This window comes from Schistocerca gregaria, chromosome 7 (genome assembly GCF_023897955.1).
Source record: "Schistocerca gregaria isolate iqSchGreg1 chromosome 7, iqSchGreg1.2, whole genome shotgun sequence".
Taxonomy (NCBI): Eukaryota; Metazoa; Arthropoda; class Insecta; order Orthoptera; family Acrididae; genus Schistocerca; species Schistocerca gregaria.
In genome coordinates, this window is record NC_064926.1 from 451,857,411 (window position 1) to 451,881,144 (window position 23,734).

Here is a 23,734-nt window from a genome sequence, read left to right on the forward strand (position 1 = left end):
TCAAAATTACAGACCAATATCGTTAACATCAGTTTGTTGCGGGATTCTCGAACATTTTCTCAGTTCGAATATAATGAATTTCCTTGAGACAGAGAAGTTGCTGTCCATGCATCAGCACGGCTTTAGAAACCATCGCTCCTGCGAAACGCAACTCGCCCTTTTTCCAAATGACATCTTGCGAACCACGGATGAAGGGTATCAGACGGATGCCTTATTCCTTGACTTCCGGAAAGCATTTGACTCGGTGCGCCACTGCAGACTCCTAACTATAAGGTACGAGCATATGGGATTGGTTCCCAAGTATGTGAGTGGCTCGAAGACTTCTTAAGTAATACAACCCAGTACGTTGTCCTCGATGGTGAGTGTTCATCGGAAGGTCGGCCGCGGTGGTCTCGCGGTTCTAGGCGCTCAGTACAGAACCGAGCGACTGCTACGGGCGCAGGTTCGAATCCTGCCTCGGCCATGGATGTGTGTGATGTCCTTAGGTTAGTTAGGTTTAAGTAGTTCTAAGTTCTAGGGGACTGATGACCACCCATAGTGCTCAGAGCCATTTGAACCTTTTTTTTCCATCGGAGGTGAGGGTATCTTCTGGAGTGCCCCAGGGAAGTGTGGTAGGTCAGCTGTTGTTTCTATTTACATAAATGATCTTTTGGATAGGGTGGATAGCAATGTGCGGCTGATTTGCTGATGATGCTGTGGTGTACGGGAAGGAGTCGTCGTTGAGTGACTTTAGGAGGATACAAGATGACTTGGACAGGATTTGTGATTGGTGTAAAGAATGGCAGCTAACTCTAAATATAGATAAATGTAAATTAATGCAGATGAATAGGAAAAAGAATCCTGTAGTGTTTGAATACGCCATTAGTATTGTAGCGCTTGATACAGTCACGTCGATTAAATATTTGGGCATAACACTGCAGAGAGATATGAAGTTGGACAAGCATGTAATGGCAGTTGTGGGGAAGGCGGATAGTCGTCTTCGGTTCATTGGTAGAATTTTGGGAAGATGTGGTTCATCTGTAAAGGAGACCGCTTATAAAACACTAATACAACCTATTCTTGAGTACTGCTCCAGCGTTTGGGATCCCTATCAGGTCGGATTGAGGGAGGACATGGAAGCAATTCGGAGGCGGGCTGCTAGATCTGTTACTAGTAGGTTTGATCATCACGCGAGTGTTACGGAAATGCTTCAGGAACTCGGGTGGGAGTCTCTAGAGGAAAGGAGGCGTTCTTTTCGTGAATCGCTACTGAGGAAATTTAGAAAACCAGCATTTGAGGCTGACTGCAGTACAATTTTACTGCTGCCAACTTACATTTCGCGGAAAGACTAAAAAGATAAGAGAGATTAGGGCTCGTACAGAGGCATATAGGTAGTCATTTTTCCCTCGTTCTGTTTGGAAGTGGAACAGGGAGAGAAGATGCTAGTTGTGGTAGGAGGTACCCTCCGCGACGCACCGTATGGTGAATTGCAGAGTATGTATGTAGATGTAGATGAATTTATACAAGGGTGTGCCAGTAATCAGTGCTTAAGATTATTCGGAAATAAGAACATCCAACATATCAGCACAGCTTACTATTTCCTGAGTGCCGCCTCTCCGCTCCTTTACGTCTTGGCTCTCTTACACGAATCCTCCCCCAGATTATAAAATTCCCTCCTTTCTCAAACTCATCAAACAGCAAATCTTATGAGGCCTTCGAAGATCAAACCCCGCTGTCTCCCCGACACCACACGTCAAGGCTCCCTATCCTGCCTCAAGGAAATATCTCCAGGATCCCATTCCCTAACCCAGAATTCAGTCCTGACACCTACCCAACTTACCCAACTTACCTAGCTATTATATGCTTTCCACTCCCAACCTCCCAATCTCAACCACTCCCACAACACAGCTTCGCTCCGTTCTATTCCATCTACCATTAGAAATTTCAGTTCCTGTTGTTGCTTTACTTGTATGTGGACTACACACTCCCGAGGTACTGCTGAAATATCACTATGAACAGGGACTCTACTACCAACCAATAATATGATGGATGCATACTAATAAAGCACAAGTAAAGACGTGACTGTGACTACGAAGGCTTTCCCGGCGTAATAATTGATAATATTCTTCTCGGGTATGCAGCCGGATCATAACGTCTTCGTGACACAATATTTCCGCGGTCCAACTGGCCGCCATCTTCAGGTGAGAGTGCTGGTGCACGATCTCGCCAGAACTGACTTCCCAGCGCAAGCGGCGGCCCCTATATAGGGCGCAGAAGACCCACAACGCGTGCGCGAGAAGGTGCCGTAACTGCCGTCTAGCGCAGTAGACATACCCCGCCGCCAGTGATGGAAACAGGCGAAATCGAGATATCGCTGTCAAAAATTAAAAAATAAAAATAAATAAAAAAAATTATTCCGACGATAGAACCACAGACCGTTGTTTTTTAATGTCAGATAACACTGGGTCCCAAGTCTTACTTAAAAGAAAACCCTTGTCTCTATTAATAAGATTGCCAGATAACCGAATCTCTATGGATTCTTTTAAAATACAGTCCCAATAGCGTGATGCAGGGGCAACCATTTGTGTCTCGTCATATAGTATTCTGTGGCCCTCGGTGAGACAGTGTTCCTCCACTGCAGACTTCTCAGGTTGAAGCAGCCTTGTGTGCCGCTGATGCTCAACACATCGCTCCTGAATGGTCCGGATTGTCTGACCAATATAAGCCTTTCCACAGTGGCAAGGGATCTTGTAAACACCGGGCTTCCTCAAACCCTAGTCATCCTTAACAGAGCCAAGGAGCGCTCTAATCTTGGCTGGCGGACGAAAAATACTTTTGATGTGATATCTTTTCAGAATTCTTCCTGTCTTCGAGGAAATGCTCCCAGCAAAAGGCAGAAAAGCCACCAATTTGCAGGTATCTTCTGGTGGTTCAGGCGAAGGTCCAAACTGGAAAGCACGACGGATCTGTTTATCTGTATAGCCATTCTGCTTGAACACAATCTTAAGATGGTCCAATTCTTGCGTCAAGCTTTCTCCATCTGAAATGGCATAAGCTCTTCTCGCCAACGTCCGCAGGACCCCCGTACGCTGGAACGATGGGTGACAGCTAGAAGCATGTAAGTAACGGTCCGTGTGCGCAGGCTTTCGATAAACGCTGTGTCCCAGTGTCCCATCATCCTTTCTGTACACCAGAACATCCAGAAACGGAAGCTTTCCATCATTTTCCACCTCCATGGTAAATTTGATGCTAGGATGCAGGGAATTGAAATGGTCTAGGAGGCGGTCCAGAGCTTCTCTCCCATGAGGCCACACCATAAACGTATCGTCAACGTACCTCCAAAAACAGGTTGGTTTTAAGGACGCCATCTTCAGCGCCATGTCCTCAAAATCTTCCATAAAAAGATTGGCGACTATTGGGGACAAAGGGCTCCCCATAGCCACTCCGTCAGTCTGTTCAAAATATTTGTCATTGAATAAAAAGTACATCGACGTTAACACGTGGCGACAAAGCCTGGTTGTTTCCTCATCCAGTTTCTCACCAATTAATTGCAAGGATTCTTCCAGAGGAACCCGGGTAAAAAGCGACACGACATCAAAGCTCACAAGCAAATCCCAGGGACTAAGAGACAAGGACTTCAATCTCTGAATAAACACCATAGAATTGGAAATGTGATGTTAGCATTTACCGACGTGAGGGCCAAGAACAGATGCTAAATACTTGGCTAGATTGTATGTAGGAGCACCCAAATTACTCACGATCGGACGGAGCGGGACCCCTTTCTTGTGAATCTTGGGTAGACCGTATAATCTCGGTGCCCCTACACCGAGGAATGTGCCTATCACCGAATTGATCTGCGCAGTCGAACAAGCAGTGTCCAGCTTTTCGCAGGATCAAGCTGAAGAGATTAGGCAAGAGGTCTCACATACATTGCGGCGGGCGCCGCCTCCACGGAGTAACATCTCCTCTCTCGAAAGGGCAGCAGTCCGGTCCATTAGAGAAGACGAAGATCTGATAGTTCTACCAGCGGACAAAGGCAACGCAACTGTTCTTCTGTCACGTGATGACTATCTGGGAAAGATGGATCTCTTACTTGAAGACTCAGCATACAGAACATTGCAGGACGACCCAACTGAACGGATAAAACGGAAGACGCTTTCACTGTTGAAGAAGAGTTCTTTACCTGACGACGTTCTCAAAAAACTTCGTCCTGGTGCTGCCGTGCCACCGAGATTACGGCACCTTCTCGCACACGCGTTGTGGGTCTCCTGCGGCATATATAGGGGCCGCCGCTTGCGCTGGGAAGTCAGTTCCGGCGAGATCGTGCACTAGCACTCTCACCTGAAGATGGCGGCCAGTTGGACCGCGGAAATATTGTGTCATGAAGACGTTATGATCCGGCTGCATACCCGAGAAGAATATTATCAAAGACATGACTACCAACTCATTCCGAAACACAGTTTTATTCAGTAACACAAAACTCGACGTTAAGACAATGCCGGTGCCGTAAAGGGACTATATTCACATTGGGGTTGAACCTGCTCCTGACCGGTGTCATAGATTGGTTATGATCAAAGCAACAGGTCCCACTCTGGCCTCGATTGGCGAGCAGGCTCTTCCATCTTTCGACAGGTGAACTGCTATGAAACTGAGCTGCAGCTGTAACGGTGACTGTGACCGGAAATATTAATGGAACTACCACTGGCACTCGCTGGAACTCTGTCGGATAAGCCATGGAGTCCATCTGTGTCCTCGTGCACAGTGATACTAAGCTCAGCAATATTTGTTCCACACGATGCTTGACGTGAAACATAGTCGCTGCTTAGCTAGCAACCTCTGCACGATGCTGGCAGACTCGCTTCACCTTGTGTGTAGGTTGTCCCGTCCAACCTCCATTACTGGTGGGAAGTCTAGCTTGTAAACATCCCAATACATCTCCCCAATTCCCAGACACAGCGAACCACCCATCTGTAATCTCTTATTGTCTCTCAGTCTTCCACCCACCTTTCCTACCGTCACAAAAGTTACTGAGAGCAAATTGCCAAGTGCTTGCCAGTAACCGCAAACCTCTCTACACCTTAGCACCAGCAACACCATCTCCATCTGATTTCTTATAATAAACCACAAAAACAAATCAATCTATAAGCATTTTGCTCCATTTATCTGAATCATTTTAAGTGTAAAAAATTACGTCTGATTCTAAAATAATGTCACTGAAGAGCAGTAATATCGCCGAAGCCACTCTAACCCTATCTTCCATTTGAGGGAAATGAAAGGAGCAGAGGACAAAGATATGAAGTAGACCTACAGCCAACACAGACTTCACTTCTTCTCCTTTGACATGTCTCAACCAACTGTATCAAAAATAGCGATCTTCTCAAAGCAATGTAGATATTTTCTCGAAGGGCTAATCCACTGACAATCGTCGACCACAGTACTCACGTGTGGGATTCTCTATCATCTGTACAACCATGACCCTAAGTGTTTCTAACATTCTGTATACCATTTTGTTTGTAATTTAGGCATCTTTAAGTTCCACGTATTGCTGAGCTAACCACTACCAATAAAAATTACGCGATCTACCCATACATCATCAGTCTCGGCACCTACACCCTCTTCTGCAAGAAATATTAATCCTACTGATACGGGCAACCTGCCTTGATTTAAGAAGACGTCAAATTGGCGGACTCGAATCACTCAGCGAAATCCATAATGCGTAAAATACATACCATAGAATGAGTTACAATTCTGTTCAGTTCCAACATTCTGTTGATGCAGAGCCAGCAACCTTTCCTAATTTTTCATGAAGCGTCTAGCAACAAATCTCTCACAGTTGCAGCACGTATGTTTGGCGACTAGTTTCGAACCAAATCGTTCATGAGACTGCACTGAAAGTGCCTGAACTTAACAACAAACATGAAAATGACAATACATGCTTTAAAAAGTAATCGCTGACGCCTATCACAACCACTGTGTGCTTACTTAGCAAGTCAGAATCAGTCAGTCGGTCAATTTGATTCTGACTTGCTAAGTAGGCACAAGTTGATTATGACAGTCATCTGTGATTACTATGTAAAGCATGTATTACAATTTTGGAGTCTGTTATTAAGATCAGGCATTTTCAGCGCAGTCTCAGTATGTCAGCCTTCAGAATGAACCAGTTGATTCGAAACTAGTCGTATGTACTGCAACTGTAAGAGATTAGTTAACAAGGGCTTCATCAATTATTGTTATGACACCATATTCGCTAACTTCGTGAACTCGCTACGAAAACTTTACCATTCTGTCTAAGATAGACACTGGGCTAGGTTACATTTCAGTTAGTTACCTTAGCCTGCGTTCCAGTAGGATAATACAGAAGCAAAATAAATATCACAATAACCTGATCACACCACCAGATGCACCCAAAATCCTCCATGGCCAGTTTATATCTCCAGGCCATTTTCAAATATTCACAACTGGACACCTTGAACCCCTATTCAACTGGGGTGCACCAGAGACACCGGCATGTCTGAAGCTCTCAGCAGAGACACAGGTATTTCTGTTAGATTCCAATTGAAGAAAGGCTCCAGCTGTTCAGTTGTTAACATTTGAAAATGACAAAAGGATCGAAACTGGCCGTGGAGAAATTTGGGTGACAGTGATGATTCGAGTCAATAAAAATACCGGGTGATCAAAAAATCAGTATAAATTTGAAAACTTTATAAACCACGGAATAATGTAGATAGAGAGGTAAAAATTGACACACATGCTTGGAATGACATGGGGTTTTATTAGAACAAAAAAAAAAGACAAAGTATTGCTAGACGCCTGAAAGATCTCTTGCTCGCGTCGTTTGGTGATGATCGTGTGCTCAGCCGCCACTTTCGTCATGCTTGGCCTCCCAGGTCCTCAGACCTCTGTGCGATTATTGGCTTTGGGCTTACCTGAAGTTGCAAGTGTATCGTGATCGACCGACATCTCTAGGGATACTGAAAGACAACATCCGACGCCAATGCCTCACCATAACTCCGGACATGCTTTACAGTGCTGTTCACAACACTATTCCTCGACAACAGCTTTTGTTGAGGAATAATGGTGGACATAGGGAGGATTTCCTGTAAGGAATGCTAATTATTGCTGTTCTGATCAGATGAAGCGCCATCTGTCGGACATTTTTTGAATTTTTGTATTTTTTGGGTTCTAATGAAACCCCATGTCATACCAAGCATTTGTGTCAATTTGTACCTCTCTATCTACAGTATTCCGTGATTTATTCGGTTTTCAAATTTATACCGACTTTTTGATCAGCCGGTATTTATTTTGGTTCTTTAATAACATTTCGGGGAAATGTAGGTTGCAGTGACAGATTATATGCACCCCAACAGGTGCCCTGCGTCCAAAGAAAGATGTTGAATAAAATAACAAAAGTAAAAATTATCGGCGTTTTGTTCTATAATGGTTGGTGTACGTACTGTATGAGGCTAGTCGCCAGTGTCATGAAGTCACGCGAAAATTCAAATTCTCTCAACTGTCCCCTGGTCCCTTGAACCTCCACAAACCAACCAACCGACCAACTGCCCCCCCCCCCCCCACAAACACTCAAACACACACACTTCTCTCCCCCTCCCCCCCCCCCCCCCCCCTCTTCGCATCCCAGTGGAAGTAAATGAGGAACTCGGCCGCCAACGACGTTTGTGGAGACTGGAGTGTGCTGTCCAGTTGGTACGGTGATCTCCTGTGTGTGCCGGCAGGCTGGAGGGCGCAGTGCCGCGGCTGTGGGCGACGCGCGCCGCCCTGCGCTCAGTGCACCGGCGTGCGCTGCTTCTGCGGGTGGCCACCGCGGCGCTGCTGGCGCTCGCGCCCGGAGGCTACCTGCTGTCGCGCCTGCTGAGGGCGCTCGCATGCAGGTCCTCCCTGCAATTCGCCTCGCTGTCTGGGCCCGCTGTCCCTCTACAGGTCAGTAAATATATGTCTCTGTCTCTGTCTGTCTGCTCTCTCTCTCTCTCACTCACTCTCACTCAACACCACTCTACACTAATGGTATCTTCTCTCAAGTCATCTGCTCATCGACAAATCCTTAATCCGCCCCATTCTCTGTTATGCCACCGTTGCTTGGATTTCCGCCCCTGCCAGGTTCTATAAATCCCTCCAAATTCTCGAATGCCATGCACTCCGCCTCGCCTTCCGCATCCTCCATCTGTCCCCCACGCGCATCCTCTATGACCTCATCCCCTTCCCCCACCTTCTCCTTTTCCTTGAACACATCCGCACACTATATATTGTCCGCCGATTTGATCTCCCTCACCCCCTGGCGTCTTCCTTCCTCTACACCCCCAGCCCTTTGCCGCTCCTTTACCGTTGTATCCCACCCTCTCTCCGTCTCGATGCCCTCCACCTCCTTTCCCAACGAAACTTCCATCATCTACCCCTCCCGGATGATGAGCTTCGCCCTGACATCTGCCCTTCCTACCAACTCTAACGCCACCTTCCTACTGCCTCCTCCTCAGGGCTCCCTCCACTCCCCCTCCCTTCTCCTGAGCGGCTTTCCCCTCCTACTCCCCCTCCCTCTCTTGTGCTCCCCTTCAGTGTCTCTGCACTCCTTCCTTCCTTGTCTTCCTTCTTCATCTCCTGCCCCACCTGTCTCCTGCCTCTTGGTGCATCCGCTGACGCCCCTACTCTTTTCATCCCGCCCCCCTCCCCTACTGCATCTTGCTCTCCCCTCCTTTTCCATCCTCTCAGGCCTCTCCATTGGAGATCCCACCTGGCAGTTTTATTCTTCATTGTGTGAGCTCCAAGTGGGTTTACATTGTGTTGTTCTGGAGTGTTTTTAATACTGTGGTTAACTTTTAACCCGTGTGTGTGACTTCAGTGTCAAGTTTTGTGTTCTATGAATCGCCAACTGTGTTTTTTAACTTTATGTCGACTTTTTTAATTGTCGCCCCATGAACGTCTCCATGTCAGTGTATTTTTACCTCCATTATCTTCCCTTACTCTTTTTTATGTCCGCCTTTTTATCGCCTTATATGCAACATTTTATTCTTGTATTAGTTGTCATGTCACTCAGCTGAAGGGCGGCAGATAATGCCACTGACAGCCCTCCCCTGCCCATTTGGGGCGGAGGATTGAAATCACAATAAAGAAAAAAAAGAGTCAACAGTCTTTGCACTTCCGGTCGGAGTGGCCGAGCGGTTCTAGGCGCTATAGTCTGGTACAACGCAACCGCTACGGTCGCAGATTCGAATCCTGCCTCGGGCATGGATCTGTGTGATGTCCTGAGGTTAGTTAGGTTTAAGTATAAGTTCTAGAGGACTGATGACCTCAGAAGTTAAGTCCCATAGTGCTTGGAGCCACTTGAACTTGTCATTGCACTAGCCCATTGTCACAAATACCTAGATCGTCAATGTAAATATATGCAAAGACACTGCTGGATATTAATTGCGCAACACCAGGAAGTATAGCAACAAAAGAAAGTTTACTTATTGTCCGCGAACAATATACATAGAGCTGTAGCTGACTGCGGGGTATGCAAGGCGCGAAAGTTAGTTCACACAGCTGCGAGCTTTTGCAGCAACATTGGCTCCATTCTGTGCCAGAGTTTATCAGTTGTAGTGGCTTGTCAGTGGCGGCATGACACTCAGTCAGCAACCATAGAGATTTTCAGTGTGTGAGAGACATGAGAAAAGTGCTGGCCGCGGCAGTAGTCGAACACCTCTGTATTGAGGTAGTTCACGACAACTTGGACAACAAGCGGTCTCCTGTTATCTTGTTGAAAGATAAAGTCATGAAGACCTCGAAAGTAGGACATATCAACAGCTTCAACACGTCAGAAATGTAACGTCATCTGTCGAAATTACTGGCATACGAACCATAGGTGACAGCGTGCGCGCATCACCACGCTATGCCAGGTTGGCAGTACAAACATACCGATGTGACGAAGAAGTTCAATGGAGCTACGTTTCTTTTCCTGGGAATCTTTATACATGAATACATCCAACGATATGTTATACGCAGAACCGGGATATCTGGGTAGACGAGGTGGTGCGACTCCTGAGTCCTCTGCAGTATTCAGTACACGCTATTGTGAAATGTGTTCGCGTCACTCCAGATCTAGTATTTTCTTAAGCGTAGTAAGGGAACCACATCCTAACCACGAAAAAGACCCCATTTCCTATTTCCATCTGCTCTGTGCTTCACATTTGGCCCTGCACACGATTTTCCAGGCATTCGCCAATCCCAAAACCTTCCATAGAATTTCAACACGATATAGCGTGATTCGTCACTCCTTTCTTTCGATTCCAACCATTCACTGTCCAGTGACGTCACTCTTCACACCACCTCAAGTGTCGCTTAGCACAGACTACAGAAATTTCTGGCTTTACAAGGGGCCGCTAGACCACTGCACCCTGTTCTTTTTTAACTCGCTACACACACTCATTGTGCAAGATAGACTGCTGGTAGCACATCGGAAATCACGAGTTTTTCCTTCCGCCGGTTTCATGCGTTTTTTTACAACCACATATCAGCCAGTACATCAAGTGTGCCCGGTCTCGGTTTCGCTGTTCTCCCTTCGCGCTTCCACTTCATTGTCACATCACTAACAGCAGACTGGAAGAGCCTCAGGACTGTTGAAACGTCCCTGATGCATTTGTTACTCAAGTGACATCCGTTGACTAGTCCACGTTCTGACTCATTCTGCCTCTCTTGACAAGACAACACTCCCAGCCTCTTTGATACTGGCTGGTCCGCCTGTCGTGCCATCTAGCGGTCAGTTCTGCATTGTAGGGTCGTCCGTATACTTTTTATCGTATAGCGTATGTCTGACGGAGCTTAGTTGCTTGGAGCCTTTGACATGCTGCATTGCTTACTATATGGCCTTCCTGAGCCCGTCGATTCCACATTCGTATCACAGTCGTGGGATTCTGACCAATGCAAAACGATAAAGCACCGCCTCGAGAGGCGCGATGCTTCTGCTGTCGAATTACGACACTTGATTCTCTTTCATACATGAGATGTATCTCAATCTTCTCGCAAACCAGCATTCAAATTTGATATCTGAATAGACACTCTCTGCGCAGTATTTCCCTGAATGCAGAATGTAGATGGCTCGCTACCTAAATCGAGCCTTTCGGCTTAAATGTTAATAATTTTCTTATCCATTTTATGTTTTCTGCAGGCCGCCTCCATGGTGATGCAATTTTAATTGCCAGTGGTGTATATGCGATGTTAACGCCGCAAGCGATGGTAGATATAATTTTATCCACTGTTGTCAGTGTTTCTTCCGTGACTGTATTACTTCCGTAAAACAAAGAAAAACCGCCTTCAGTCACAAATCGTGATTTTATTTCAATGCAAAATGCATTTCGAGCCCTGAGGATTCATCTTCAGGTACTTCAACAGTCTACTTCAATTTTTTTTTTTCCAAATTTAGGTTACGTCTGGCCCTGGTAACATGACATTGGTATATTAAAAAGTGGCACATTGTGAATGTAAGTTTACAAAAGTAAGACAAATACAAAAAATAACTCACTATTTCTAGAAGTGTAAACATGGTTTTGAAGTAGAATACCAGTAGACATGTTTACGTACTCCATTCTACAGCACATTTGTAAACACAAGTCCAAACAAGTTAAAGAATTTCTTAAATGTAAAGACACAGCATTTCTACCTTGGCACAAGTGTTGCTATTTCAACAGCTTCGTATCTTCTTTGAAACAGCAACAACAGTGTATTTGGAGAAACGCATCATTTTTACGTCTGAAATTATTTATCTTGTTTTGGCTAAACATGTACACAAACATGTTCTGCTCGTACTACACTCAAAAACCATGTATCCCCTACTAGAAAAAATAAATTATTTTTCGATTTGTCTTTGTTTTGTAAACTTATATTTAGTGTGTGCCACTTTGTAACATGCCACCGTTATCTGACCACGACCAGAATTAACTTAAATTTGGGAGAACTTGATGTAGACTGTCAAAGCAGCTCAAAAGCGTGTGCTTCGTGCATTGAAATAAGATCACGATTTGTGACTGAAGGCGGCTGTTCTTCATTTTATGATGATAAGCTAATAGAACGTAACTTGTGCTTTGTAGACAATTTTCTTCACAATTAACGTTTAGAAACGCCAAAATCAACTTCTGTACGTTGTCATCTCATGGGGAACGGATGCACTTCTGTTTATTGACCCGATGTTGCAAAAAAAAAAGTAATAATGATAATAATAATAATAAGAGGCGGCTGACTTAGTATTGTAAGGGAATGAACTAGTCACGGACGAATTCCCCCTCCCCCCCCCCCCTCACGCCCTTCCCCGGCCACACACGCGCCAAACTAACTATTCCTTGACGTCTCATGATGTTTCCTGTTAACTTCTGTCTTCTTTTAGTCATTTTGTGGCGCAAAGCCCTTTCCTCGCCAACTTCGTTCAGTACCTCTCCATTAATTAGTTGATAATCATTTCCAGTTTCAGTATTCTTTGTAGCACCACATTTCAAAATCTTCTTGTTTGCACTGTTTATCATCCTCGATTCAATTCTGTGTAAGAATGCACTCCAAACAAATAACTGCAGAAATGAGATCCTAACACTTAAATTTATAAGTTAGGTTAACATAAGGTTTTTGCTTTTTCGGGAAACGTTTTGTTGCTGTTGTCCTTCAACTAATTTTTCAAGTCCTTCGTTGTCAATAGCAGAACTAAAATGCCATAGATAACACTTAAATTTTATTTCTTCTTGCATTTTAATTTCTTTCCCTAATTATCCTTAGTTTCCTGATTTAGAAATCCAACCGAATAATATTATACAAAATAATTAAATTGCACTTCTATTGCTTTAAGAGGGGCCGCACCACAATATCGAATAAATAACATCTTTTGCCGGCCGTAGTGGCCGAGCGGTTCTAGGCTCTACAGTCTGGAACCGCGCGACCGCTACGGTCGCAGGTTCGAATCCTGCCTCGGGCATGGATGTGTGTGAAGTCCTTAGGTTAGTTGGGTTTAAGTGGTTCTGAATTCTAGGGGACTGATGACCTCAGAAGTTAAGTCCCATAGTGCTCAGAGCCATTTTGAAATAACATCTTTTAATTTTAAAAATTTTTGGTGTGGACCAGTAGAATGCAACCCAGTTAGACATCGCGTAAGTTCGTCTTTTACCGGGTTTACTACTCATGCTGCCCATGGGAACGACAATGGGGTGTATCGGAAGCAGTGACCGTAAGCTGCGTATGAAAAGTGTGAACCGTCTGAAGAAATTCTGAGGGTTGGAGTAATACACCCGAAGTATGTCACAATGAGACAAGAGCAAGCGTTATTCAAAATTCACGCCTTACTAGGTAGTGTAACGAAATTAACGTAAATTATTCAATTAATAGCCCACGAAGCTTTGCATGTAGTTTTAAGAATATCTCAGTTGTTATTTTAAGAATATCTCAGTTATCTCAGACCAACTTTTAGTTTTGACCATTTTACAATGCTCACGATTGTACTGTGTTTTCATATATTTGCGTTTCCTTTCACACTCCACAAGCAGTACGCCAGTTTTATGCGAAACTTCTTTCATCAAATCTTTCCTTTTATATCTATCTTTATATGGAGAATCAGAAGGATCCTAGAGAGGTCTCCTCATTTCAGTTTCTAACAAAAACTGGATTGTTGGATCTGTTGACGACTCGTGAGTTGTCATTTTCGAAAGAAACACAGCAGACGACATGGCAGATGCGCATGTGCAAGTCACACAACCCCGCCGTGTTTTTGCTCACTGACCATAAACTATAAACTCGAGACAAAACTGCCGCGCGGGATTAGCCGAGCGGTCTTGGGTGCTACAGTCGTGGACTGTGCGGCTGGTCTACATCTACATCTACATTTGTACTCCGTAAGACACCCAACGGTGTGTGGCGGGGGGCACTTTACGTGCCACTGTCATTACCTCCCTTTCCTGTTCCAGTCTCGTATGGTTCGCGGGAAGAACGACTGCCGGAAAGCCTTCGTGCGAGCTCGAGTCTCTCTAATTTTACATTCGTGATCTCCTCGGGAGGTATAAGTAGGGGGAAACAATATATTCGATACCTCATACAGAAACGCACCCTCTCGAAAATTGCACAGCAAGCTACACCGCTATGCAGATCGCCTCTCTTGCAGAGTCTGCCACTCGAGTTTGCTAAACATCACCGTAACGCTATCACGCCTATCAAATAACCCTGTGACGAAACGCGCCGCTCTTCTTTGGATCTTCTCTATCTCCTCTGTCAACCCGACCTGGTACGGATCCCACACTGATGAGCAATACTCAAGTATAGGCCGAACGAGTGTTTTGTAAGCCACCTCCTTTGGTGATGGACTACATTTTCTAAGGACTCTCCCAATGAATCTCAACCTGGCACCCGCCTTACCAACAATTAATTTTGTATGATCATTCCACTTCTGATCGTTCCGTACGCATACTCCCAGATATTTTACAAAAGTAACTGCTACCAGTGTTTATCCGCTATCATATAATCATACAATAAGGGATCTTTCTTTCTATGTATTCGCAATACATTGCATTGTCAGTTGCCACTCCCTGCACCAAGTGCCTATCCGCTGCAGGTCTTCCTGCATTTCGCTGAAATTTTCTAATGCTGCAACTTCTCTGTATACTACATCATCATCCGCGAAAAGGCGCATGGAACTTCCGACAATATCTACTAGGTCATTTATATATATTGTGAAAAGCAGTGGTCCCATAAACCTCCCCTGTGGTACGCCAGAGGTTACTTTAACGTCTGTAAACGTCTCTCCATTGAGAACAACATGCTGTGTTCTGTTTGATAAAAACTCTTCAGTCCAGCCACACAGCTGGTTTGATATTCCGTAGGCTCTTACTTTGTTTATCAGGCGACAATGCTGAACTGTATCGAACGCCTTCCGGAAGTGAAGGAAAATGACATTTACACCGAAGGAGGTTCGAGTTCTCCCTCGGGTATAGGTGTGTGTGTGCTTGTTCTTAGGACAATTTAGGTTACGTAGTGTGTAAGCTTAGGTACTGGTGACGTTAGCAGTTACGTCCCATAAGATTTCACACACATTTGAAATTTTTTTCTTTTTTTTCGAGAGAAAACTTTCCTCACCTAATTGTTCAGACTCGCGACTTCAAACAACTGTTGACAACAGGTGAAAACTAATTCAAACTTCGAGTTGAAAACCGAGTTTGTTGGAGTTGGTTTCCCGTGTAAAGGTATCTTAATCCCGCAGCGGCAGCGGTGCGGTGCCGCCCACTGAGTGAGATGTTCGCTGTTGTTGGGACAGGTGGGCGGGCGCTCGCTCAAGGCGGTGTTCCCGCTGCTGGCGCCACTGCCGCCGCTGGGGCTGGCGGTGACGGCGCTGACGTACGGCGACCGCGTGCTGGTGTGCGTGGCCGCGGACACGGCGCTGGCGCCAGCCGCGACGCTGCTGCTGGCGCAAGTGCGCGCGCAGGTCGAGACGACGTGGCGCCACCTGCTGCTGCGGCGGGTGCCCGGCGAGGCGCGGCCGCTCACCATCTGCTCGCCCGTCCGCGAGGTAAGCGAAGCTCGCCTGCTGCCGCCTGCCTGGCGCCACCTAGAAAGTAATGCCTCGATACTTTTTTTTTTCTCCTCCACTTGACTGGTAATGTAGCAGTTACAAATTTGGCGCACTGCAGTAAACCGTCTGCAGCTCACTTCAGAAAAAAAAACAGCGTCCCACATCAACAGGTGGCAACACTGCATAAGTTTAGAAAATGGCCGACATTGACGTATGCTTAAGAGAGCGTTCTGTCCTTGACTTACACTACTAGCCATTAAAATTGCTACACTGAAAAGTAATGCAGATGATAGACGGGTATTCATTGGACAAGTATATTACTAGAACTGACATGTGATTACATTTTCACGCAATTTGGGTGCATAGATCCTGAGAAATCAGTACCCAGAACAACCACCTCTGGCCGTAATAACGGCCTTGATACGCCTGGGCATTGAGTCAAACAGAGCTTGGATGGGGTGTACAGGTACAGCTGCCCACGCAGCTTCAACAGGACACCACAGTTCATCAAGCTCAACTTGGTTTAGGCACCTGGTTCAGTCTGGAAACTATCTCTGCGCTTGATGTATCGGACCCCTGTCACTCATTGATGTTTGTGAAGTTGAGTGAACACTTTAATTATTGAAAGTTGAAGATACGAGGAAAGGGCGTTTATAAATAGTGGGTCAATAACAAACCTAACCAGTTGTACCGTAAAGCCACGGTGGCCAGTAGACGCCGACCAGATACAAGGATAAAGATCTGAAGAAAAGAATCTGATCCAAATTAACGTGAACCTCACATGACTGAAGCGAAATGTACCTTGTTTAGGATCGTGTAATTTTCATGTTTCGGGTTGCGTCAGAGTCTATGAGGTCCTGTCAGAAAGTAATGCCTACTATTTTCCAATTTGTTTTCTACAAGTCAAGTATGCCACAGGCACAGTACAACTGCAACAACTTTCAAGATGAATTTGTCACTGTTCGATATAATCACCGCCTTTGTCTACACTTCTTGTACATCCTGAAAAAAGACAATGTATACCTGTGCAGTAAGAATTGTGGGTCCTCTTCCTCAACCACTGGCACAGAGAATTTTCCAAGATATCTGCATCTTCCAAGTGATTCCGAACAGATGGAAGTCTGCTAGTCCAACAGACTGGATGGAATTGTTTTCCTTGCCTATTTATTCTGGTCGGTCAAAATTTTTGGTACTCAGCATGTACAAATATTGGAGTTGGCCAGGTTTTCGATAACAGCCATCACACTCCCTTTACTGTTGCATAAGTGACGACACAGTTCATCTGTTGTTACACTGCAGTCGTCACGGATTGTTTGGAAGACAAGGTGGAGGTTGTGTTAAGTAACTGCAGTCACTGGTCGGCTACACGGCGTAGTATCAGCTAGTTGTCTGTTCTTCTGTGTCTCTACTGCGTCGAACAGGTCGTCTAATGATGCTCAAGTCCACGAAAGCATCTCCTTACACCTTCTTTGGCCTTTCATGAATGACATTGACCATTTCGCCTTCTGCAGTAAGTACACTACTGCAAGACAACAACTATCGGCAGGAACAGTTCGACGACATTTGCAGGAGCATGGAGTATCAGCTCGGAGACCATAGCTGTGGTTACCCTTGACGTTGCATCACAGACAGGAGCGCCTGCGATGGTGTAGTCAACGACGAACCTGGGTGCACGTTTCAGTTCAGATGTTTAACTCGTCCACTTCTGACTGAGAAATTGAATTAAGCGTGACGCAGTAGAAGTACTAGGTATCATTTGGGACGGAAACATAATGAAACTTCCATTTATCACTTCAGCGCATTTGTTTGTATTAGCACACTGTATGTACAGAACGTAATGTTTTAGTGTTACTACTAACAAATGTGCTTAAGTGATAAATGGATATTTCGTAATGTTCCCTTTTGAATAGTTACCTAATAAGTGTACGGCGTCACGCTTAACTCAATTCCTCAAGCAGAAGTGTACGAGTTGAACACCTGGATTGAAACCGTCGTAGAACGGAAACGGTATGTTTCCCAACATGGGTTCCTATCCAAAATATTACGTACTTACTCCCCTCTACAAGTCGCAAAAGTTTGTAACGGGAATTTCTGAACATCCTGTATGTATAGGATACTTCTTTTACTGAAATGATACACGTCACTCAGATAAAACACAGACAATTTTTTCACTTGTAGCAAGCTTACAGCCCCTATCAGCCTCTCTCAGTCCAGCTTCTCTCATCCCGCTTAGCCATATAAGTCTGATTCTTTCAACTATTTCACAGTATTAATATTTCAATTATTTCATTTCTTCACCAGAAACTTATGAATTCTTCCTGCACTTAACTTTTATAAACGGTCGCCAAGAAATATAGTTGCCATGTGTTACTGATGGCCACACTACAAGTTTTAATCTGTCGTCTACTCGTTTATGTTGCACAAAATTACTTCACAAGAACATTCAGTCACGAACAAGACTCATATGGTCACTTCAGCACTTTCAAATTCATTCTGCCTCCATTTGTTTTATTTTGATTTTTTTTTTTGGGGGGGGGGGGGGGGGGAGACTGAGCTCCACCATTGAACACTCACTCCAACGTACATAATCCATGGGCTTTCTGGGGCATGCATAAGAGCGACAGCTTTAGGCTTTGATTTGACTTCTCAGCATCTCATATGGTAGCCTGTTGGAGCGTCGAAATAATATATTGCACTACTGGCCATTACAATTGCTACACTAAGAAGCAATGCAGATGATAAACGGGTATTCATTGGACAAATAAATTGTACTAGAACTGACAAGTGATTACATTTTCACGAAAATTGGGTTCATAGATCCTGAGAAATCAGTACCCAGAACAAACACCTCTGGCCGTAATAAAGGCCTTGATACGCCTGGGCATTTAGTCAAACACAGCTTGGATGGCTTGTACAAGTACAGCTACCCATGAAGCTTCAACACGATACAACAGTTCATCAAGAGTAGTGACTGGCGTATTGTGACTAGCCAGTTGCTCGGCCACCATTGACCAGACGTTTTCAGTTGGTGAGAGATCTGGAGAATGTGCTGGCCAGGGCAGCAGTCGAACATTTTCTGTACTCAGAAAGGCCCGTACAGGACCGGAACATGCGGTCGTGCATTATCCTGCTGAAATGTAGGGATTCGCAGGGATCGAATGAAGGGTAGATCCACGGGTCGTAACACATCTGAAATGTAACGTCCACTGTTCAAAGTGCCGTCAATGCGAACAAGAGGTGACCGAGACGTGTAACCAATGGCATCCTGCACCATCACGACCGGTGATACGCCAGTATGGCGATGACGAATACACGCTTCCAATGTGCGTTCAAAGCGATGTCGCCAAACAAGGATGCGACCATCACGCTGCTGTAAACAGAACTTGGATTCATCGGAAAAAATGACGTTTTGCCATTCGTGCACCCAGGTTCGTCGTTGAGTACACCATCGCACGCGTTCCTGTCTGTGATGCAGCGTCGAGGGTAACCACAGTCTCCGAGCTGATAGTCCATGCTGCTGCAAACGTCGTCGAACTGTTCGTGCAGATGGTTGTTGTCTTGAAAACGTCCCCATCTGTTGACTCAGGGATCGAGACGTGGCTGCACCATCCTTTACAGCCATGCGGATAAGATGCCTGTCATCTCGACTGCTAGTGACACGAGACCGTTGGGATGCAGCACAGCTTTCCGTATTACCCTCCTGAACCCACCGATTCCATATTCTGCTAACAGTCATTGGATCTCGACCAACGCGAGCAGCAATGTCGCGAAACGATAAACCGCAATCGCGATAGGCTACAATCCGACCTTTATCAAAGTAGGAAATGTGATGGTACGCATTTCTCCTCCTGACACGAGGCATCACAAGAACGTTTGTCCAGGCAACACCGGTCAACTGCTGTTTGTGTATGAGAAATCGGTTGGAAACTTTCCTCACATCAGCACGTTGTAGGTATCGCCATCGGTGCCAACCTTGTGTGAATGCTCTGAAAAGGTAATAATTTGCATATCACAGCATCTTCTTCCTGTCGGTAAAATTTCACGTCTGTAGCAAGTCATCTTCGTGGTGTAGCAGTTTTCATGGCCAGTAGCGTAGATTGATTTGAGGATCGGTCTGCGAAGCACACATACGGATTATAAATTATCACGCTTATAAAGCCTACGCAATCACACAGCAATAGGTCTGTGAAAGTAACTATTAAATCTTGTATGCCGTACTACTGAGATATATAACCATTTGTCGTTACTTTGGTTACTGAACTTCATTAGTGATGTAGGTATTACACATAAATACTTCTTTGCTATTCAAGCAACTTGTGGGTATAACCATACTCGTGAATGCAACTTCAGTGTGGGTTCTCTTTCCTGACCAGATTTTTCTGCTTTACATACTGCGAAACGGTCACCACGATTATATTGGCATTCACGATAACAGCTGAAGTTGCAAGAACTGAACTGTTAGCTTGGTTCATAAGCTCGTAGCCTTTTTGGCTCCCATGGGTTTGTTTGTCGATTTTCATTTTTTTGTTTGTAGTCCACTGTTACTATTTGAGTTTACATATTTTCATGTTGTCATTTAGAGATCGTGAGTAGAACTGCAGACGCTAGAAAATTGAGTGCCAAGTCGAGAAATTGGAACATTTGCAGCATATTCTTCTGTTTGAATTCAATAGAGAGGTGACAGCAGTAGAGGAACACGAAAGCATTTGCTCCTTGTATGTGTATAATACCATTGCACAGAGCACCAATAAAATGGTATTCCCGTTTCAAGGATGATCGTTTTGACATTAACGATTTCCCACATTCAGAAATGCTATAGGAGCTTGATGAAGATCGTATAAGCGCATTAATCCACAATGATCCATGTTACTGTACACGAAACTGGCAAATGTGACGAACTGTGATCATAATACGAAATTTTCATTTAATGGAAAATGTTCAAAAATAGGGTGTATTGATAACGCATGCTGTAAGCCAAAATCGCAAAAATCAGCAGGTTGTCGTATGTGCATCTCTGCTTGCTCGTCATCAGTTGGCTGGTGAACAACACCGATCACTCATATCTTGCATCGTTACTGGTGAAGAGAAGCAATGTCTTTATGCTAACATAAGGAAAGGAAGGAATGGTTGAACTCGAAACAAAGCAGCAACTCCCCATACAATCACCCTCTTGCATCCACAAAAGATGACGTTATCATCTGGTGGAACAGCGACGGTATGGTGTGGTACGAATTGCTTCCCAGAGGTGTAACCATCACTGGTGACATTTACTGTAACAACTGGGACGTCTTGCGGACGTAAACCATAAATCTCACCTGCATTCTGCTCGAGTGACAGAAAATACTAAACAGGAGTATTATTTAGCTTTCCTGCACCCTCATGCAACGGCCTTGCCGCGGTGGCTACACAGGTTCCCGTCCAATCACCGAAGTTAAGTTCTATCGGGCATGGCCGGCACTTGGACGGGTGACCATCCGGGTCGCCATGTGCTGTTGTTATTTTTCGGGATGCACTAAGCCTCGTGATGCCAATTGAGGATCTACTCGACCGAATAGTAGCGGCTCCGGTCAAAGAAAACCATCATGATGATCAGGAGAGCGGTTTGCTGACCACACACGCCTCCTATCTGCATCCTCAGCTGAGGATGACACGGCGGTCGGATGGTCCCGATGAGCCACTTGTGGTCTAAAGATGGAGTGCTGTGCTGCACCCTCAGATTTTCACCCTCTCCGCTCTCTGTCGAACAACCTTCAAGGGTTGTTCCGTTTCGGATGAAAATGCGATCCGAACATGGCTCGACGAGTTTTTCGCGTAAAAACCTCGTGTTTTGTAAGCCGTTGTATCTGTTATGCGTATTACAGTTACATAAAACCGCTATGAACTTATGCACCAACCCTTGGCTGTCATATCAAACTCCAGCTTCATTCGCCACGACAATGCCTCACCTAGGCCACTATAGGCAGCTGTGCTGTGCGGCGACCGATACGGAGACTCTCTTTAACTACCGTAGCTGTGCCCCAGCCGCTTGCCGTAGCCCTGTTATCGCTGCCGAGTAGCAGGCGATCTGGTGTACGGCGGAAACCATAGCGTGTGAAACGAAGGAATCGGAACATAACGACTGCTCCCGGATGGTGCACGAACTGCGTTGGGGGAAAGAAAACATGCAGAATTCGGTAGTCCGTGTCATTAACGACTTGCTGCTCCGAGAATAAGAAATTGGAGGAATAGGAAAACTAGCGAGGTGGCACTAACAGGGGGAGAAGGAAGACAGACGAGTAATGAAACGTTTCCGATACTCCAAGTCCACTGATGATAGGGAACTGTGTGAGGGTAAGAAAACAAGGGAGGAAAGAAAAATTCCGAGCAGTAACGAGACTCGTGCAATGCTCTTTACTTAGTAACGAATATATACGATACGCTGCTGCCCTTGTGGAAGGCAATAAGTTGGAAGTTCTACTATTAACTGAATTTTATTGGCTTTTTGCTGAAAACAAAAGCAGGTACAATTCCTTACTAGGGTTAGTAAAGATAGTTAAATCTGAAGTATACATCTGTTTCACACATACATGAATTTACAAATTTCAGTATTTGAAATATCAGATATTTATGTCAGACTCTTGCAGGACCGTGCTATGTAGCTGTTACTTACGAGGTGGTTGCGCCTAATTATTGTTTTCATATTTGTTGGCAAGGGAAGCCGCACGTCTGCGAGTTTTTCCCCGTGTTTATTTTCGGGTGGAGCATACTCAGAACATCCCAAAATTATATGGTTAACATTTCCGTCGTCTTCTGGGTGTTCGCTGCATACAGAGACTCCATCACTCTGATCCTGTGAAGGTGCGCAGGGAAACATGCGATTCCCAATCTTATTAGAATAACTAACGTCACATGTCTCCCCTGAAAACCTTCTGGCTGTACCACAGTTTTGTTGGAACAATGCGCTGGGCTGACGCGAAAGAAAGCGAAAGAAACTCTGTTCCTGCCTGCAGTGATTCTTTCACTGCTGAATTCATTGCTCGAATGCTTCTTTTCTTGAAACGTGATAGAAGACGGAATATGGAAGATGTGTAGATAATGGGTGGCCGTATTAGAGGCTGTCGTTTACATTGCAATTTGATACTTCACTGTGCCGATTACTGGAGTTCCCCTTTAACCACATTAAGTGGACAGTTTTATTTTGTTTCTTGGCTTCTATTGTCTACTACAAATAGCCGGCGTTGCCTGGATGCGTTTATACCAATCTTCTATTAGTCCATTTCCATCTTGGCCCTCTTTCTATCGGCTTCCTCCTCCCACCCACTTTCTCTGTCCATCTTCTGTTCCCGCTCTCTGTTTTCACCTCCTCCACTCCCCAATCCCTGTCCATCTCCTCTTGCTCCCCTTTCTGTCCATCTGCTCCTTCCCCTTCTATCCATCTCCTCCTCCCCCTCTAAATCCATCTCCTCCTTCCTTTCTTCGTCCATCTCTTCCTCCCCCTGTCTGTCCATGTCTTCCTTTCACTCTCATTATTTACCTCCTCCTCCCTTCTCTTTCTGTTTATCTCTTGTGCTTTCCTTTTTCTGTTCACATCCCATCCTCCTCCTTCTCTCTCTACCCATCTTTTCCTCCCGCCTGTCTCTGCCCATCTTTTCCTTTTTTGTTTCTCTCCTCATCTCCTCTCTCCCCTCCCCTTCTCTCCGTCCATCTCTTCCTTCCTCCTATCTGTGTCCTTCTCCTGCTTCCCCGTTCTCTCTTCATGTTATCAGACCCCTCACGAGAGGAGGCTGATGGTCCTTACCTCGACAGTATCTTGCTTCAGTTCGTAACTAATATGTGTACCAAATTTGGTTAAAATCGTTCTAGGGGTTTAGGATGAGCTTTTAACCCATGTCTTTGCCTGAGTATGCAAATGTCAAATATACTTAACACAAATGTAATATATTTCATAAGTTTTTTACAATTATTTCACCTTCATCTCTAGCGAATTTAGTCCTTCACTTTCGTTTTCACACAGCTCAATGTTTACCTCATGAACTACGTATCACAGAAATATAACATCCCACATACATCCTGCAGTATATGTGGCTACCGCCTGTGAAGTATGTTGTGTATAGAATTGTAGGGAATAAGTAATAAATTTAAACGTTTTGCATGATGGGGCTAAGAAATGAAAGAGGATGCCACCTGCTAGAATTTTGCACAGAGCATAACTTAATCATAGCTATCACTTGGTTTGAGAATCATGAAAGAAGGTTG

The 23,734-nt window shown here is 45.0% G+C and overlaps 1 protein-coding gene across 1 annotated transcript in view; it reads left to right on the plus strand.

Moving 5' to 3' along the window:
• The window catches only part of LOC126282424 (uncharacterized), a 255,993-nt gene that overhangs the window by 185,124 nt on the left and 47,135 nt on the right, over positions 1 to 23,734 (plus strand). Inside the window, exons 7-8 of the mRNA XM_049982081.1 lie at positions 7,713 to 7,917; positions 15,245 to 15,496. Coding sequence (XP_049838038.1) covers positions 7,713 to 7,917; positions 15,245 to 15,496 — 457 coding nt within the window. The remainder of the gene's footprint in view (positions 1 to 7,712; positions 7,918 to 15,244; positions 15,497 to 23,734) is intronic.